This window comes from Danio aesculapii, chromosome 4 (assembly GCF_903798145.1).
Source record: "Danio aesculapii chromosome 4, fDanAes4.1, whole genome shotgun sequence".
Taxonomy (NCBI): Eukaryota; Metazoa; Chordata; class Actinopteri; order Cypriniformes; family Danionidae; genus Danio; species Danio aesculapii.
The window spans coordinates 31,792,670-31,813,422 of record NC_079438.1 but is presented as its reverse complement, the minus strand read 5'-3'; the positions used below and the strand labels follow the sequence as shown (position 1 = coordinate 31,813,422).

Sequence of the window (20,753 nt, the reverse complement as noted above, 5' to 3'; positions counted from 1 at the left end):
AACGCATAATCTGACATAGTGTCTTTCGTAACCGACAATAAAAATCCTGTGATCTGACCAGGGCTTTAGTCTTTAGTTTAGGCTTTAGTTTCCTCCTAAGTCGAAATCAGTTCATCACATGTGCCTCCAACTGCAGACAGTTGCATATCTCTGTTAAACCAGGTAAAGTTCTGTTTAAAAAGAGAAAGAATCAGAAACAGCCAAAAACATCATAATGTTAAAATTTTGTTTAGCAACTTGATATTGTCACTTATTTAATTTATTCTTAAAACATTTCATAATAAAAAAAGCATTTAATGTAAATGACTCTAAGACTCTCTGAACTGTATCTGGAGGTGTCAAGACTTCGAGGTGAGCACTGTGCAAACAAACACAAGCACAAAAATCAATCCCGAAAACCCAACTACAAGGCTTTTTCTCTGAACCTTCACGATACAAAAGCTAAAAGCAGTCTCCATGACTCTGTTTCAGGATTTCTTCCCTTTGTGTTTTGTCCGTGTTTTCCCTTTTAACTTTAACTTCTCGTGGTCTTGTTTCTGACTGTGTGTGGTCATGTTTCTAAATGCGCCAATAGTTGCTACTTTAATTGGAACATAAAAAATAAGATATGCCTGCAAAGCATTACCCACATTCTAGATCTGTCAGTTTAACAATGTTATTCATGTTAAATAAGGTTCTCTACAAAGATACAACATATAAAACTGTTAAATATATAACTCGTAGGCCTTTGAAAATACATATAATGACATACAGTATCTCACTCCTGGTAATCAGAAATGACAGTTTTCATGTTCTTGTTTAATATCTTCTGACGATAAACAATGGGGTACGGTTCCATTTAACCTTCCATGCTTAATGCAAACTGTCCAAAATGTTGCTACTGAAAAATGCTAAACAAATTTGTTGATGTGATTGTGTACAGTATCTATATCCTTGCTCTCCTTGAAATACAGTGGGTAGTTCAGTTCAAGGAATCTGCAAAATATTAAAGGTTCTCATCAGATTGTGATCAATGGGAATGGTCAACCCAGTCGTTTCAGTGTTCCATGTCAGCATTTTCGCTTGTAGACCGCCGCTGTCTAGCAAAGTCTTTATAGATCTATATCTACCTCTCTCTACATTTATGTTTATATATATATATATATATATATATATATTTTTTTTTTTTTTCACCAACTTAATCTTTTCAAGTCTGTCTCTCGATCCGTGCTAATGGATTTTTTTTCTGCATTATATCATTATTTTTTCCTCTTTGGTCTGTAAAAATGAGTGGCAAAAATGTACTTCAGCAGAAAGCAGTTCAAAAAGCGGTTTGGTTCACAGTCTAGGTCAGAACCGCTGGTGGAGTCCCAAAAGCCTATGTTTGGTTCAGTCTCAAACAGGGTAGGTGCCTCAAAGTCGCTCATAAATTCCTCAATGCTGCTGCTGTCCACGAGGCGCTTTGTGAACATCTAGTTTGCTCTCCGTGGCACAAGGGGGTACTGCCCATTTACAAAGCTGAGACGCAGACTGGTAGGCAGAGGCAGGTGTCAAGCCGATGAGACATAGCAAGTATCTACAGCAGGTGGGCAAATCTGCAAGAGGCCTTGTCTTGTAGCGCTCCAGGAACCCCTCCCACTGTTAGGACACCTAAATCAACCAGAAACACACAGAAAGTCAATTCAGAATAACAGTTCAACAGTGATGAATATGTAGAGATATGAACACAATAATGGGAGATTTTATTTAAACGCATCTAACAGATTTTAGAATTACATTTAGCACACTGGCTGTTACTACAAGTTGTCCTGACTGACAATTTACCCCATACTTCTTTGATACTTCACCCAAAAATAAAAGTATACATTTTCTGAACTCCATGTCATCCCAGGGGTACTGTATATACAAATGGACGATTTTAGAGAAATAATCCTAATGTCTTTCTTGTACTATATGGAGTTACAGAGATTGATTATTTTGAGAAGTAAAAAAAAAGTCACATCAATTTGAGACAACATGAGGGTGAGGGAAATGTCAACTCAAGGTTTATGGATTCAGGTGCTGATTTGCCCACCTGACCAAGAAGAGTTATTTGCTTTACCTGGTCACCTGGCTGATCAGATAACACCCTAACAGGAGAGAAAGAGAGAGAGAGAGGGGAACAAAAACGTAAAACTTGAAAACCAGTCTGACTGGGAGATCAGGGACCTCATTAACATAGATATGATCCCAGAGTGAATGTACACTAAAATTGATGGCAGTGTTCAAATATATAAAACTGGTGTTTTAAGGAATAGTTCACTTTCAGAATGAAAATGCAGCCATTATTTACGCACATGTTGGTCTACTTATGAGCAAAAAGAAGACATTTTGAAAAAATGTATTGTATGCTATTCAAATAGTTCATGGTCACCAGTCAATTCTATAGTGTGGGGAAGATATATGGAAGTTAATGGTTCCTTGCCACTGGCTTGCTTGGTTTGGGACTTTGTGCATCAATGAATTCGCTCTTCAGTGTTTGGACTTTCAGCAGTGAAAATTAAACCACACTGAACTGAACTAAACTGAACTTCAACTCTGAAAACTTGACTGACACAGTTTCAATTTACTAGAACTTCTATGTTAAGCTGCTTTGACACAATCTACATTGTAAAAGCGCTAACAAACAAACAAACAAACAAACAAACAAACAAACAAACAAACCATCAACTGGAAGTGTAAGTTAACCGATCATTCTGGGAGTGAACTATTCCTATAACACTTTTAGCATATAAAAGTGCTTGGAGCCATGTCAAGTTCTCACATTTTTTTTTCCCTTGAGGCAATGTTAGAGTACTTGAAAATATAAGCAATTCTTGCTACTCAACATTCTCAATTACAGTATGTGGACTGTTGCTCTTTTATATATTGTAAAGAAATTCATTTGGGGGCATTCATAAATTAATACATTTCACATCTGAAGGAGAGGTGTATACTGTACACATTTTGTGTGTGTACATTCATTCACCTGAATCACATCTATGCATATATGAGAAATGATCTGAGATGAAATATGGGTCATTGTCTACACATTTTATAAATGAGGCCGCAAGTAGCGGGCACTTTTTCATACAGTTAAAAAAAATAGAAATTAACTTAGAACAGTTTAGACAAAACACGTGGTTATAGTTTTCTGGTGCAAGGATAATCCGCTTGAACATTCGACATACGTCAAATATATTACAATGAGGTTGAAATTGGCTAATTTTTAAAAACTGTTGCTTTCCCCAGCACCTGCTATGGAAAATGCTCAGAAATCTCAGCACCATCTGTTAAACAATATACTGCCAAGTTGAAAAAAAAAGTCAACAAATGCTGCCAACGTGGCTGGTGCTTTATTTATAATATAGAACTCCTGACACTTGCATGGGAAACAGACATTCACAGGTTTAGCCAGAGCTGGATGAAACATGACCAAGTCTGAATATAAAACAAAAAAGGATAATCAGGATGAAAATAAACCCAGGAGATGTCAAATGACAAAAAAAGTGAAGTGGCTAAAGACAATAATGTGCTATTGATAATACACTGCAGCAATTAAAATAGACATACATTAAGTTGCCAACTCAAACTCCCATTACACGATTAGCAAAGTCTATGTGTGGCTTGACATAATAGTTTTAGACATCCCTTTACTATGTGCTCTGTCAACAGTTAAGGGTTTGGCTGTTTATAGGCCAGTTACCCTACAGGCTGGCCAATATGCTGGCATCTTACTTGGGTATTCATGGAAATCCAAAATTAGCCACACAGTTAAAATATATTGTAGACAATGCCTTCTGTTTTGAAACTTTTGGTGTTCTTGCTGAATTTAAAATGCTTTAAGCTGATACATCATGATGACAAGCTCCAGATAAGATGGCAGACAGCTTAAAAAAAGAAATGATATGAATAAAATCCTGATATAAATGTTGAACAAGTTAAATATGAATCATCTTTCAAATCATGAATGAATCAAATACACATTGATTGCCATTTTTGATACATGATTTAGCCAAATACCTTAAACCACAAGCTTTACATCAGCTTTACATAAAAAATATGCATGTCATATTTGTGAAAGACATTTAAAAGTATTAAACATGGATTTAAAACATTTTGATGTGAAACTCATGTACTGTAATGACATGAACAAATGTGGAAATCTGCTTACATGGGATCACGTAGGATTCAGAGGCAATGTCATGTTTATTTACAGCATCTACTGAGATTTCCACTTGGGTATTCAAGTTGTAAACATGCTCTTATAACTGCATATGCACCTTAAGTGACATTTCTCTGAATTTGCAAAGTCATAATAAATAACAATACTCAGCAAACAATGTTGTGTTTAATAGACGCCTAACAGACATATAAATGGAGACAGCTTGGTTAAAACAAGGCTAAACTTGGGCTGTCAGTGAAAATCTAATAGACAAGCCCAAAACTAGACTAGTCGTCAAATAAACAGATTAGACAGACTTTATATGTGTAGTCATTAATTTCTGTTTATTTGATGACTAGTCTAGTTTTGGCCTATTCTTAGATGTCTATTAGATTTTCACTGACAGCCCAAATTTAGCCTTGTTTTAGCGAAGACGACTATGTTTGGATGTCTATTAGACATCTTTAAAAAACAAAAAAATGCTCGCTGGTAATCATTCATAACATTTTTATAGCATTTATATTCAGCACTCAAAGTCCTTTATGTATTAAGATGGGGACATGTCCTCAACCACCAAAAATGTGCATAATCTACCTCTTCATAATATATGATTTTTACAAATGTTAAAATAAAAACAAACATGTCAAGTATTTCTCCGACACCAAGTTCAGATGATTGGAAAGTGATAAATATTTGCTGAACCCAGCACTATCTATCAGACGTAATAAAGGTGGTGAAGTGTAAAGGTAGAATATGCAGTTTTGGAAATCCATGCAGCTTGTCAAAGGTACAAATGTATTTATGTGAACTATGCTTTTCTAGTTGAATTTCTCAATTCAGATACAGAGAACTGCAGTATCATCGCTTTATATGAAGAAATGAATCGAATAGCTGAGGAATTGTGTAATACACAGTGATTTGTTATTTACATAGCATTCCGGTGTTTAATTTTTAGTGTAAGAATTTGACATAATGCATATCTTATTACCTCTCACTGAAAGCAGAAATATTAAATTGAACTCTTTTAATTACAATAACAGCAGCTGTTTATCATTAGACATTTTACAATTCAAACTACCCAATTCTGTATAAAAATGATTTTACTTTCTGTTTGTGTGGTGACAACAGCAATAAATGTTTAAAATAAGTAGCCTGTCTTTTTTAACAAATTGCTCAGGCTGATACTTGGTGAAGACTCTCTTGGCAGGAAATAGGAGGCTGGCAAGGTAGCAAAGAAATCCTGCCTGGATTGTCTGGGCAAAATAGCCAACTTGGGCAGTGACAGGCACACAAGAGCGGCACCGGTGCTACAGAAACCAACCATTTAGTAAAGTCATTTGACAACATGTACATTTTCCTTGTAGCTTTTCAAATTCATTTTGGTTCTTATAAATACTGCATGCTGTTGAAACATGTAAATGGTGGTCAATGCTTCTTTCTCCTGGAAGAAATCAAAATGGAGGTTCTTGGTCTCCAGTCCTAACTTGGCTGCTTCAGACTGGAGCTGGCATCAGGCGCTAATGGTTTGCAGAGGCCGAGTGCTTGCATGGAGGAGCAGCTGTCATCTCCATGGTGATGTTGTTCAAGCCTGGGCTGGGATGTGTCCTGTGGTGCCACGCTGGCGCATTGGGATCAATTACACAGACCCCAACACCCAGAGCGGTAATGCCTTGGCATGTGTCATCCGCAACCTTCCCATGTATTTTAACACCCTCTGTCTATTCACTTTACTTTTTCACGTTAGGGTTAAGATTTAGTTAGGTTAGGATCAGAATAAGTTGGCATACTTGCAATGTTACATCAATTCAAGCTTATTTGTTTAGCACTTTTCACAACGGTTATTGTTCCAAAGAATCTTTACAAAAGGTGCATGTAATTACATTAAAGACAAAATCAGAAAATTAAGGAGTTGTGTATAGGGTGGACAGAATATAGTATGTATATAGTATATAAAGTCTCTTTTCAAAAAGGTGATATCTGTGTGTATAATACATTTATTAATGCTTACATAAAGGGATCCCAGATTAATTCAATTGAAAAAATAAAATAAAATCACGAATCATGAATATATTGAATATATAATCATGACAAATATTCGCCACCATAACACCACAATCAATTATGCTTCTCAAGCCAAATGTGAGACAATGCAATATGCTCTTGCCTGTCCTTTTTTGTTGCCATACAAATTTTAAAAGACACAGCGCCAATCTCTGAAGGCAACACTTCAAACCATAGAACACCCCTACATTTCAAAAGCCTTATTTACAGGACGCATCACTGATGAGCAAACACGTTCTCCGTTTGCATCTGAAAGGCTGCTGATTACTGCAATCAGTAGTCGTCTCTTATCTCAAACTCCACTGACGTTACATATTTGAGGACTCTTTTCTGTGGTTAAATACTACTAAATCAACCTAACAGCTAATAGAATAGTTGATTAAGAGCCCTCTCATTCTGATGGTATAATCAGGAAATTAAGAAGTAAAGTGGTGTAACCTTACAAAAGGGGAAACATAATTTCAGTTCAATTAACAGAATCTAGAATGCCTACTGCATTTCAGAAAGTATCAGGTTTTATTTTCTTGAAATAAATACAAAATTAGAAACAGATGCCATTTCTGAGAACAGAAATGTACTTACTGTTCAACTGATTATAATGTAATTTATATAAATTTACATATATTCATTAAATATTTTCATCAAGAATCCATATTTCTTGAAGGTCGCTGGTTTGAGTCTCGACTGGGTCAGTTGGCATTTCTGTGTGGAGTTTGCATGTTTTCCCCGCGTTCGCGTGGGTTTCCCCCGGGTGCTTCGGTTTCTCCCACAATCCAAAGACATGTGGTATAGGTGAATTGGGTAGGCTAAATTGTCCATAGTGTGTAACACTAAGTGTACAAACAATGGTGTATTGGAATTCATTGCCTTTATAATCTTATCGACCAACGACTGTTGTACAAATAGCCAACTATCCTGACTAGCACTTTTCTTTTTACATATCTCATATTTCTCATATATCTTTTTTATTTAATTAATTAATTAATTTTTTACCAAAAATCACACATTTTAAAATACTTCCAATCGCTCTTCCCCCACCTTTTACTTAAAAAATGTGAGATTTCAACAGATTTTCAGGCTCTCCACAGATGCTTGCCTAATTGCACTGAGTCGCCTGCTAGAGATGACCGACAATCCACAAGAAGCAACACATGCTCATTTAACCTGATGCTAAAAATGAAGGGATCACAATTGTGCAAATCACCAAGGAAGGAAAGAAAATTATGAGCAAATCACAAACATGATAGTGATGAGTAATTATTCAAACAGGATCGGCCTATGGTGTTGATTAATGATCATTCTATTGAACAGCAGAAACCCGTTTAGCCTACTGGAAATTATTTGATGAGTTCTTTTGTCTCTTCACAGTTATCAGTCAATTAAAACTGAAAATTCCAAAAATAAACTGCCACACTGCAATTTAAGCATGTAAACCTTCTCCCAGGTCACATCTTCCACATGCCCTGCACTGAAAAATGTGAATGTGTCTTTCATCCAAATAACATTTTTATACTGGATTAAAAGAAGGAAAAAATGGTTTTTGATTTAACCTGTTTACTTAAATTTGCTGTAAAGAAAAAAACATAGGTAAACTTAAAACTTTTTTTTTCCTCAAAGTAATATTTCTACTGTAAACTGTAAGTTTTTATGTCATATGACCACATGGAAAAAAAAAAAGGTCTGATTTTTTTCTGTATTTCTAATGTGAGTTTTGTTGTTACCATCTTTCGTGACATTTATAGCCATAAAGAAATCACCAGCAGATAGTTTTTAGAATCTTTCAATATCTATTCTGTTGGAGATACTGTTTTCCTAAAACACAAAAAACAAAAATAAAAAAATCTTACACACACCGTCAGAACAGTATAGCTGTCACGGATTGGTCAGGCTCTCACGATCCCCACTCACGAAGATCACCATCACCTGACTTCTAATGAGCACACAGCTGCATCACATTCACGAGCACCAGATAAAAGCACAGCACTCCAGTCGCTCATTGTCCGGGCTCGTCTCGACGAAAGCGGACAACTGAGCGACCACTCAGCGTAGTCATCCTCAACTAAACAAACGATTTACTTACCTGTTCTCTTTGTATTCCTCCCTAGTCTTCCTGGTCCTCCCGTATCGTCCTGTCTTCCAGTCCTTCCAAGTCTGTGTCATCCTCTGTCAGCTGTATCTGGTGTGTGCTGTCCATCCTCGTGTATTCCTGTTACCCAGCCACGGAGGAGAAGACCCCAACATCATTCCTGATCCTCCTGGCTATCCTTCATGTGCTCCTTGTTGTCATTCAATAAACACCCTAACGTTTCCTTACCTCTGTCTCCTGTCCGCTTCATAACAGAAGCCCGGACCAATAACGACGACAACATGAGCACCCCCGATCACTTTCAAGAGCTGGTGGACCAGTTGAAGCGGATTCTACAGCCACCAGCTCCACTTTCCAACGCACCACCAGCACCGAGCACTTCCGCCTCCACAGTTTCTTCTTCGGCCCTTCCTTCCAGTCCCATGGCCCGACCAGCGCCCTACTCAGGCGGAGCGGGGGAGTGCAATGGTTTTCTGTTACAATGTTCCCTCATATTCGAAATGCAACCTTCTCTATATCCCACAGATAAGTCAAAGATCGCCTACATCGTATCTCTACTCTCTGGACCTGCACTTAAATGGGCTGAGACGATCTGGAACCAAGCCGGGCCGGTCATGAATTCCATCACTACCTTCACGGAGTATTTCAAAGAGGTGTTTGGACGTTCTGATGGGGAAGTAGCCGCTGGAGAGCAGCTGTATCATCTAAAGCAAGGTACTCTATCTACACAGGAATATGCTCTCCGGTTTCGCACTCTAGCAGCTGCAAGTGGATGGAATGAGAGATCGTTGTTGACCACGTACCGGCTCGGCTTGGAACCCACTCTCCGAATCCAACTGGCCACATTAGATGATACAATGGGTCTGGAGAGATTCATCCAACATTCTCTCCGATGTTCCGATCGTCTTCGTTCCTATCAACAGGACACCATCACCCCCTCGTCTGCACTCCTCCAATCGCCTGAGTCAACAGCCTCTCCAGAACCAGAACCCATGATAATAGAGTCTGGAAGACTGACATCAGCGGAACGACAGAGGAGGCTGACCCGGGGTCTGTGTCTATACTGCGGTGTCAGTGGACACACCCGTATGGAGTGTCCCCTTCGTCCCATTCGGACTTCAGTGAGTGTATTCAGTACGAATATTGAACAATGTAAACCACTTACTACCACCGTACAAATAACTACTGCCTCTATTTCTCTCCTTGTCACAGCCCTCATCGACTCCGGGTCAGCAGGGAACTTCATCTCCCAATCCCTCTGTCGTCAACTCCACCTCCGTACTGAGGCGTCCTCGCATATATACCAGATACAACCGATAACCCAGTGCACTCGATCTTCGACCCGTATCCATCGACAATGCGAAGACATCCTTCTTCAAGTGGGGGTGTTACATCAAGAGAGGATTCAATTTCTGGTTCTGGAGGGTGCAAATATGGACATCATTCTAGGGCGCCCGTGGCTGGTGAAGCACGATCCCATCATCTCTTGGGGCACAGGAGAGATAAAGAAATGGGGATCTGGATGTACACCTGCCTGTTTTCCAAATCTCCCTCTTCAAGGTCGGAACCCCATTTCTTTGTTTGCAACATCGGTCGAGAGCCCTCCTGAGAAGCAGTCTATCCACATTCCTAAGGAGTACAGCTCCTTTCATGATGTCTTCTGCCCCAAGAGAGCTTCCCAGCTACCGCCGCATCGGCCATGGGACTGCGCGATCGACCTAGTTCCAGATGCCCAGTTGCCAAGAGGTAGGATCTACCCGCTCTCGCTTCCAGAGAATCAGGCAATGGAAGATTACATAAGGGAGGCTCTGAGTCAGGGGTACATACGTCACTCAAAATCACCAGCCGCCTCAAGCTTCTTCTTTGTGGCCAAGAAGGACGGAGGGCTGCGTCCATGCATCGACTACAGGGTCCTAAATAACGGTACAGTAAAATACCGATATCCCCTTCCTCTGGTACCAGCCGCTTTGGAACAGCTCCGAGAAGCTAAAGTCTTCACTAAATTGGACCTCCGCAGCGCGTATAATCTGATAAGAATACGTGAGGGGGACCAATGGAAGACAGCATTCGTGACCCCTACTGGCCACTATGAATACGAGGTCATGCCTTACGGTCTGGTCAACGCCCCCTCCGTATTCCAAAACTTCATTCATGAAGTCCTCCGGGAGTTTCTTCACCACTGTGTAATAGTGTACATAGATGACATCCTCATTTACTCCCGGAGTGAGGCCGAACATCGCCAACACGTTGCGGAGGTCCTACACACATTGAGAGAACATCACCTCTACCTCAAAGCGGAGAAATGCTCATTCCACCAGAAGTCGATTCATTTCCTGGGATACATCATTGACCAAACCGGTATACGTATGGATGGGAAGAAAATTGAGGCTGTTCTATCCTGGTCAGAACCCACTTCCATTAAGGAGCTCCAGAGGTTTCTTGGGTTTGCTAACTTTTATAGACGATTTATCAAGGACTACAGCAGGATTACATCACCTCTCACTAATCTCCTCAAGGGTAAACCCAAAGGACTGGAGTGGACCAAAGAAGCAGCCGCAGCCTTCCGCCTTCTTAAGAAGGAGTTCACAAGGGCCCCACTCCTGACTCATCCTGACCCAAATCTTCCTTTCGTGGTGGAAGTGGACGCATCCACCACCGGCGTCGGGGCAGTATTATCTCAACATCATGATACACCGCCCCGACTGCATCCCTGTGCCTATTTCTCTCGGAAGTTGAGCCCGGCGGAGCAGAATTACAGCATAGGAGACAGGGAGCTTCTAGCAATCAAGCTAGCCTTGGAGGAGTGGCGTCACTGGTTGGAGGGAGCCAAACATCCGTTCCAGGTGATCACAGATCACAAAAACCTCCAGTACATCAAAGAGGCCAAGAGACTATGTCCACGTCAAGCCAGATGGTCACTTTTCTTCTCACGTTTTGATTTCTCCATTTCCTATCGTCCAGGACCCAAGAATCTAAGAGCAGACGCTCTCTCTCGTTTACACGAGCATCACGATCATGAAGAACTCCCAACGAAGATTCTTCCCGAACACATCTCCATTTGTCCGATCACCTGGAACGCTCCTCCAGTCGTTGCCACTCCGGAAGCTCCTGCTCCGCCGGGATGCCCTCCTCATCGGCAGTTCATACCACCTGAACACCGGGTAGATCTGATCCACTCCTTACATACCTCGCTAGGCACTGGACATCCAGGGATCAACAATACTCTCTCGCTAGTATCCCAACGATTCTGGTGGCCAAACATGGCAAGGGATGTGAGGCAATATGTTCAGGGCTGTAAGGACTGTGCCCAATCCAAGAGCCCACGTCATCTACCCGCTGGAAAGCTCCATCCCTTGCCGATTCCGAACCGTCCCTGGTCACACCTAGGAGTGGACTTTATCACTGACCTCCCTTCGTCAGAAGGTAATACCTGTATTCTAGTCATAGTAGATAGATTCTCAAAGTTTGTCAAACTAATCCCTCTGAAAGGTCTTCCCACAGCCTTTGAAACTGCCGACAATATCTTTAATCAAGTCTTCAGGTCATTTGGTATTCCAGAAGATATTGTGTCGGACAGAGGTCCACAGTTCATCTCACGTCTATGGAAAGCCTTCTTCAAGCTCCTAGGTGTGGCCGTCAGCCTCTCTTCTGGATATCATCCCCAAACCAACGGGCAGACAGAGAGGAAGATTCAGGAGGTGGGACGGTTCCTGAGGACCTTCTGCAGTGGTCACCAGAACTCCTGGAGCCAGTATTTGGGCTGGGCAGAATATGCCCAAAATTCACTGCGGCAACCCTCCACCGGACTCACGCCATTCCAGTGCGTCCTGGGCTTCCAACCACCGCTCTTTCCCTGGGATGGCGAACCATCTGATGTCCCCGCAGTGGATCACTGGTTCCGGGAGAGCGAGAGAGTCTGGGACGAGGCTCATCAACATCTGCAGAGGGCAGTCCGTCGAAGCAAGGTAACCGCCGATAGGAGAAGGTCTGAAGAACCCAGATACACACCCGGACAAAAGGTGTGGCTATCCACCCGGGACATACGCATGCGACTGCCCTCTCGCAAGTTAAGTCCCCGATTTGTTGGTCCCTTCACCATCGTGGAACAGGTTAACCCCGTCACCTACAAACTACAATTACCCTCTCACTACCGTATTCACCCTACATTCCACGTATCACTCCTGAAACCCTATCACGATCCTGTTCTTCCCTCCACAGAGCCTGACCACGAAGAGGAACCCCCTCCTCCACTGCTCCTAGAAGAAGGAGCCGTCTACGCAGTGAAGGAGATCTTGCGTTCCCGACGTCGTGGTGGCCAGTTGGAGTACCTGGTGGACTGGGAAGGGTACGGCCCCGAAGAAAGGACATGGGTTCCCAGAGCTGATATTCTCGATCCTAGTCTCATGGTGGAGTTTCATGAGAGCCACCCTGAGTTCCCAGCGCCTAGAGGCAGAGGGAGACCACCACGGCGTCGGAGGTGTCGGCCCTCAGGAGCGGGCTCTGGGGAGGGGGGTACTGTCACGGATTGGTCAGGCTCTCACGATCCCCACTCACGAAGATCACCATCACCTGACTTCTAATGAGCACACAGCTGCATCACATTCACGAGCACCAGATAAAAGCACAGCACTCCAGTCGCTCATTGTCCGGGCTCGTCTCGACGAAAGCGGACAACTGAGCGACCACTCAGCGTAGTCATCCTCAACTAAACAAACGATTTACTTACCTGTTCTCTTTGTATTCCTCCCTAGTCTTCCTGGTCCTCCCGTATCGTCCTGTCTTCCAGTCCTTCCAAGTCTGTGTCATCCTCTGTCAGCTGTATCTGGTGTGTGCTGTCCATCCTCGTGTATTCCTGTTACCCAGCCACGGAGGAGAAGACCCCAACATCATTCCTGATCCTCCTGGCTATCCTTCATGTGCTCCTTGTTGTCATTCAATAAACACCCTAACGTTTCCTTACCTCTGTCTCCTGTCCGCTTCATAACAATAGCAGAAAATGTTGGCGTTTTTAAAACCCTGACTTTTCCAAACCGCAGTATACCATGAAAATGGTTATTGTCCCATGCCTAATATGTATGTAATATTGTTAAGGTCAAAATACAATTTTACTTGAATTCAATTAATCCATGGTCTATAAAAACTTTATTTTACCCTTTGAGCCTATTTTATTTTTCATCGAGCAGAATAAATATTTAGATTAAAATAAAAAATACATTTTTAATTGAGTTAAAAAAAGTACTATAATTTGAGCGTAATTTATAAATTTAGTTGTAACAAATTATAGTATTTTTAAGGTTGGTCCAAAGCAAGATTATACTTTTATCTAGGTTTAAAAAGTATATAGTTTTCTACTTTGTACTAAAGTAAAATATTTAAATTCAGGGTATCTACATTAAACATTATTTTTACTTAGCATTCATGTAATTTTTTTCTTGACCACAATTTTTTTATTTAGATTAAATTAAATTGTGTAGTTTGAACCAAAATTGTTTTATACTTTGAGAAAAAACAAGTTGGTTTAAAATGTTAGTCAGTGAAGACACAAGCAGACTTCAGTCTTTGACCACTGACTCACATCTCAGCTTTCTGCCTCTTCAATTCCACATTTTCAATAGACTAAGCCAAGCTTAACAATAGTTTATATTTGAAAAACATGACTTCAGACCCTTGTATTCTTTTCCATTATTACACTCCATGTGTCTAGCTGCTTTTGAATGTAAGAATGCATTCAACAACCCTAGCAAAAGATCCTCCTTCAGACACAATGTTCTCTTTTGTGGTGTGTGATGCCTGGTGGTAACCTCACAGGATGGTACATGGCTACTTTCACACAATGTTTTGTATCAAACCAACATAAAAAACAGCATCTTGTTTACACAGAAGATTTTAACTTATTATTAGATTTCTTTGTGCAACTTTATATAAGGTTTGTTTGACTAGTATGTAATTACACAAAAAATGTAATGTTACAGTAGGAACAATGTACAATGTACTTGTAGTATATCTATGCTGAATAGCAAAACACTTGTTTTTTTTTTAGGATGAATACAGTTTATATATGATTTAAGGGTGGGTTATAAGGATGGGTTACTACAGATGTCTATACATAAATTACAGCTGTATTTGCTCTGAGGAATTTTTTTCATCTTATGTTTGTAAACACCTGTAAATTTATGTTAACACAAAATACACAATGCAATGTCTGACAAGACAAAATAATTAAAATGTTCAGTACATAATTTGTGACTATAAACTGTGATTTGGGAACAATGTACTGTATCAATTCAAAGATTACCATCAGAAGAAAAAGACAAAAAAAAAAAAACAATAAGCTTTATAACTTAAGTGCATACAAATGTGTAATAGCTAGAGTATATATAGACTAATAGCTTGGTGAAGTTTTGTTCCTTGCCACTGTAGCCACTGGCTTGCTTGGTTTGGGACTTGTGGAGCTGCACATCAATGGATGTGCTTTTCATAGTTTGGACTCTCAGCAGTGAAAATTAACCCACACTGAACTGAACTTTAACTCTGAAAACTGCACTGACACAGTTTCAATTTACTAGAACCTCTATGTTTAGCTGCTTTGACACAATCTACATTGTAAAAGCGCTATAGAAATAAAGATGAATTAAATTGAATAGCTGATGACAGCAGCCATGAGTGAACTATAGAGTACCTACCCTGTCATTTTCTCCTTTTTCTTCTACATATCATCTATATACCTGTTATTAACACTCATCTGTTCACATAATTTGCCCTAAGCATGATCTAATTACTATTGATAAATACATACTGCACCAGGGCTCCTTTCAAAAGCAGTCAGGTTAGAATCTGCATCTACTTGTCCAATGATAGAATCTGTAACGCCTGTTGGAGCCTGGCCTGAAGTCATGCTATTACACAGCTAAAGCACTGTACCTGTGTAATGTGACTACTGTTTAGTCACATTTCAATCATCATAATGAATCAGACAAATCCAAACTTATGTCACACTAAAGTTTGGGCATGCAAAATTCTGTTGTATGAAACTGCGAAAAGGGGTGGAAATAAACAAGATGATTAGATATTTAAAAATGCAAGTGATTGGTCCATATTTTAAATTTCTGTACATAGAGGGCATGTTTTGGTCTCACGCAGTCATGTGATGTTATTTCACAAATCAGAGTTCATCAAGCTTGAACTTTGCAATGCAGCGAACTGCGCAACTTGTTGCACGAGCTTGTGTTTCTGGTCTGCTGCATTCGCTTGTATATGAATGGAAGTCTATGGGGTGAAAAGTGCAGTATGACCGCAGCTTTACATTGAAGTGAGTGTATGTTTTAATCAATCAATCAATCAATCAATCAATCTTCTGAGAGAACTGAACCAACAACACCCATCTAATTCGGTAGACCAATATAAAGTAATACCTTAAAAGTATTTTGATTTGTTATTCAGTTTGTTCAAAAGGGAGATAATACATAGCCTTGATTTTGTAAATTGAGAAACGATTAAACGTTCAAAAACTGCTAACAAAAGTAGTTTTTTATTGGTAGTTTGAGCAAAAATAATGTCAGTTAACAAGGGAAATTGCAAAAGTGAAGCTAGTTGCATGTAATGAAAGGCTGCAAAAACATAATAATAAATTAATATATTTACCAGAAGTCATAAACTATGTTAAATGATGACAAATATAAGATGATTGCATGCACATATTGTAGCCATTACCCATTATGTCACAAAAGAACTATAAAATAAAACTCTACTTTTGGTGATGTTTATGTTGACTTGGTTACAATGGTTATGAACTTTAGTTTTATGAAAGTGAAATACTGGCCACCTCTCAAAGTACTTTACTGCTTACATCTGGAATACTCATTTCCACATCTAATAAATTCCTAATGGAAAATTACTTAGGAATGGATATTCCATTTAGAATACCCTGATACGTTCAAAAACACTCAATATAACAAAGTAATTATGAAAGTAACCAAGTCTCACCGTTGTAGTTTTCACTCTGCCACTTGGCTGTGTACAAGTCCAGCCAGATTTATTTACTAACAGGTCACACTCTTCATCCTCTAGACAGGGCACCATGTCACACCACTGCTTGGTCTTTACGATACGAGCTGTGGATCAAGACCAGAGAAAAGGTTAAGAAGATGTGATCAGGAAGGCAAGTACAAACACAAAAACAACATGCAGCTCCAAAAATTTTAGGCAATACAATGGAAATTATGTTAAATAAAGACAACCGAAGAACACAAAAAGAATTATTGTTAGGTTGGAAATGATAATAATGCTAAAAAGTAATAGCAAATATTCATGCAATGTTCTGGTGATAACAGCACTCCTCCAACTGCTTTAGATTGTATCACTCCACCTGCACCATTTATCACAGCAAGTGTTATTACTGAGGACTAAACTTACAGTATTTATAAAGATAGCTCCTGTTTCCATGATTTCGGATTTGTGACTCATCAGTCGTTTATTACCCACCAAGACCACCATTACGATGGGTACTTCTTGTGGAATCTATAGTGCTATATTAGGTAAACATGACATAATTATTTTTTTTTGCTTATGACTAAGTACTATATTTGGACAAACTCATCTGTTATTTATTCCAGAGAAATTAGATTTGATCGACGGTTTATACCTTTATGTAAATGAAATAATATTTTAAAATGTTTTTGGTTTTTACTTTAACTTCTTTTGACTGATTTGCTTGGAATCTATACATTGTTTGTTGCATTGTTTTGTTCAGTAAATGGTAACTGATATAAAGCAAAGCAGTGGAAAAAATTAAGCAAACCATTTGAGAACTTCTAAAGTAGAGTATATACAATACAATCTCAAGGCAATTTGTAACTTTTTGATTTAGTGGCTAATTCGTATGAATTCGTACCATCTAATTCGTACAATTTAATACAATTTGCTCATCCCCCAATGACGTTTGGGTTTTGGTGTGGGGTTAGGTGCCATGCCTCCATTTTAAAATCGTACAGATTCGTACAACTGAACTCGTACGTATTTGTACGAAATAGCCACTAAACTGACAAAACGTAAAATACTTACGTCTTCTCGTGAGATCAGGCTGGTATATTTATAAACTGATATTGATTTTGTTTTATGACAAGTTTTCATTAACTTGCATTACAATCTTACTACACAAATGGTTTCCAAGGTCATGTATGTAATGTTGAATAAATGTAAGACCTATCAAGTGGTAGGTTTATATGTAACTATTGATACCAGCACATCTTTATCTAATACAGGGGTGCCCAAACGTTTTCTTATAAATGGCCAACAACCAAACTTGATTGAGGACTGTGGGCCAAAGTTAAATATAGCGTATTACTTTATAACCATTAAATTTGCCATGGGTAATTTTCTAATTTAATTGCTAATATTTAAAAATAACGATACTTTAAAATATAATTATTAATGATGTGGTATAATTTTTAAAGTTTTATAATGATCTTATTATAGTAAAAACACAATCCCATTTATAACACAAAGGAATTCAATGCTGAACGTTAAATTTGAAATGATGATCTCTGTCAAAGGCATTCACCCCTACCAACTGCCCATAGTTCTCCTTCTCTTTTTAGATTGAATGGTGGGCCAAACCAAAGGTTACCCTGGGTCAACTTTGACCCACAGGCCCTAGTTTGGCCATTTCTGATCTAATAGTATGTTTGGGGTAGTGAAAGAGTTTGAATGCATATTCCTGACAAAACAAGCAATACATCTGAATGTGCATGTTTTTCCACTTGCAGCCAGACAGTGAGAGAAAGAGAGAGAGAGATGATTACCAATGCAATATGCGCTAAAGCATTCTTTACTGCGCATTATTTATAAAACTTACATGTAATATGGCGCTCTTTCTTCTAGCTAATGCTCTCTCCTGCCACCATGATCTCCTGGATATTTTGTTTAATTTACAGGCTTTAGGAAGCCACTATGAATATGTGGAATTCTCCAGGAGCTTCTGGGAACAGCTTATGTGAAGATGCTTGAAACACATCACATGTATGCGAAAAATTTATCATGTGTATGTTGAATAAACATTGACCACTTAATGACATCATTCAGGGATGTAAAATATTAAGCAGCAGCTTTGTTATTAACAGCAGAGTATACATAGACAAAGCAGCATGTGTATTAATAACAGTAACATTAGTCCTGAATTTTACCGGTAGTGCAGTATTGTCCCAATTATGTAAAATACTGGTTCTCAATACCCATCCCTAGTCCCTGATTTATCATCAAGGGTTGCCACAGTGGAATGAATCACCAATTATGTTTATTTAATGCTGATCCTATATAGTCTCTGTTCTGTCGGGAAAACTGGTGCACTCATATGATACCCAAGAGAACACGGGAAGAAAATTCAAACTCCACACAGAAATGTCACCTGGCCCAGCCGGGACTTGAACCAGAGGCCTATTTGCTGCAAGGAGACAGTGCTAACCACTGCAACATTACATAGGCAGAATCATGCAGAGAACTGATAATGGAGCACAATGCTATCAATTTAATATGGTAATTTGCAATTAAATGAAAGCCTGTTGCAACAATAATTAACACAATTGAACATAAACGGTAAGGATGCCTGCTTAAACCCATCCAGACTGCACTGGATAAAAAAAAAAAAAACCTTATTAAGTGGTGCATGTAACCACAGTGCCTATAATCTGATGTCATAAATCACTGACACACTAGCCTTGCCAGTTAATTTGAGCTATTGCAACATTTTAATCAATTTCATCTGGGGTCGCAACATCCACAAGGAGCCGTTGAAACTTCCAGACATTTTCTGCTTGTGTGTAGCTAGTTTCCAGGTGGAAGTGGAAAGATTCAAGGACAACTCAACATTATAAAATAAAAACAACCTGGATGTAATCTGCCTCTGGGATGGGGCTAGACGCACAGTTCATCTGGAGGCGATAAGAGAAGGTATAACATCATTACACGCACACTGGGACACTCATCTTGTTGAAATGCTTTATCACACTCACGTCAACAGCCAGGAACCCTGGGTAATAAATCTTACCTAATGCTGTAGAAAGGCGAGGTCTGGCAGAAGAGAGTAGATATACAAGAGGGCAAGAGCTCAGCCAGATCTGATAGTAGCTTTGCATTTTAAAATGTATGCAATCTAGGTATAGCCATCAAATCTAAGTACAGTCAGTCAGGTTTTAGCCAATAATCAGTTTGTAAATTAGTCTGGGCTTGAATAAGCTAGCTTGCATCTGAAAGGACTGAGGATTATGAACTGGTTTCACAGAGAATAGAGCAATCGTGGATTTTCTTGTTTACCTAGCTGAATTATTTGGATTGAGCAATTCCAACAATGAAAAATAATAGAAATTTGATGACTTGTGCCAAACATTTGAGAAAATGTGACTGCTTAAACGAGAAGGGTATAAAGGGAGGCCAGCTCCAAATAGGCAGGACAGCTACAAGTGGTTGGGACTTGAGCCCCAAGTGGGCTGTACAAACCTTGTGGAGTTTGCATTCATTTATTTAATGTCTTGTACATGACATGCATGGAGTTCAGCCTATTGTGTTTTACCGACATCTACACCAGGGGTCACCAACCCTGTTCCTCGAGAGTTCCAAACACACCTGAACCAATTAACATGACCTGATAATCACAGACAAATGTGCTGGATCAGGGTTGCAACTGAAATCTGCAGGAACAGGGTTGGTGACCACTGATCTACACCTACCACAACCCTAAACCCAAGCTCACAGAAACCTGTTGTGTTTTATTAACCTCTACAGCTACCACAACCCTAAACACAACCTGTTGTGTTTTATTAACATCTACACCAATGGTCTCAAACTCAATTCCTGTAGGGCCACAGCTCTGCATAGTTTAGCTCCAACTACCTCCAACTCACACCTGCTTAATAGTCTCTAGAAGTTTTGAACACCTTGATTAGTTGGATCACTTGTGCTTGATTTGGGTTGGAGCAAAATTGCGCAGAGCTGCAGCCCTCCAGGAATCGAATTTGAGACCTATGATCTACACCTATCACAACCATAAACCCAACCTACTTGTTGCGCAAGTCCCTCCCACCTGGTGGGCACCCAACCTACTTGCAGCATAACTCCCTCCCACTTCTCATATCTAAGTAATACATTTTTCCTCTAGGAACTTTTCAAGGATATTTACGAATGCTGTCATGTGACATTTAGCTAATATTTGGCTTTTCAGTTTTCATGCTGTGTGTTTTAATACTGACACTTTTAAGCACATTCCCAAGTTCAATTAATTTCATTTTAATAAAGTTATTTATAGCAGTACATTGGATCATGACTTGTTTCATGAATTACTTTAAGACACATAGTGCTTCCATGCTCTATTGGTCTCGTCCAGTCTTATGTCCCCTGGCCTTGCTCTGGTGATAGCTCCTCCATGTCCTGGCTGTGTTCCCATCCTCTCTGCTC

General features: G+C 39.6%; 1 protein-coding gene across 3 annotated transcripts in view; it reads right to left on the bottom strand.

Annotated features, from left to right (window-relative positions):
* Positions 1 to 212: 212 nt before the first annotated feature.
* tafa5a (TAFA chemokine like family member 5a) overlaps positions 213 to 20,753 on the bottom strand; it is a 159,317-nt gene continuing 138,776 nt past the window's right edge. For 2 of the 3 annotated variants that reach the window (XM_056455447.1, XM_056455448.1), the window contains exons 3-5: positions 16,293 to 16,420; positions 2,081 to 2,108; positions 213 to 1,629 (exon numbers count right to left, since the gene is read on the bottom strand). In XM_056455447.1, the coding sequence (XP_056311422.1) occupies positions 2,097 to 2,108; positions 16,293 to 16,420 (140 nt within the window). In that variant the 3' untranslated portion in view covers positions 213 to 1,629; positions 2,081 to 2,096. The remainder of the gene's footprint in view (positions 1,630 to 2,080; positions 2,109 to 16,292; positions 16,421 to 20,753) is intronic. The other variant, XM_056455449.1, reaches the window with a different exon arrangement.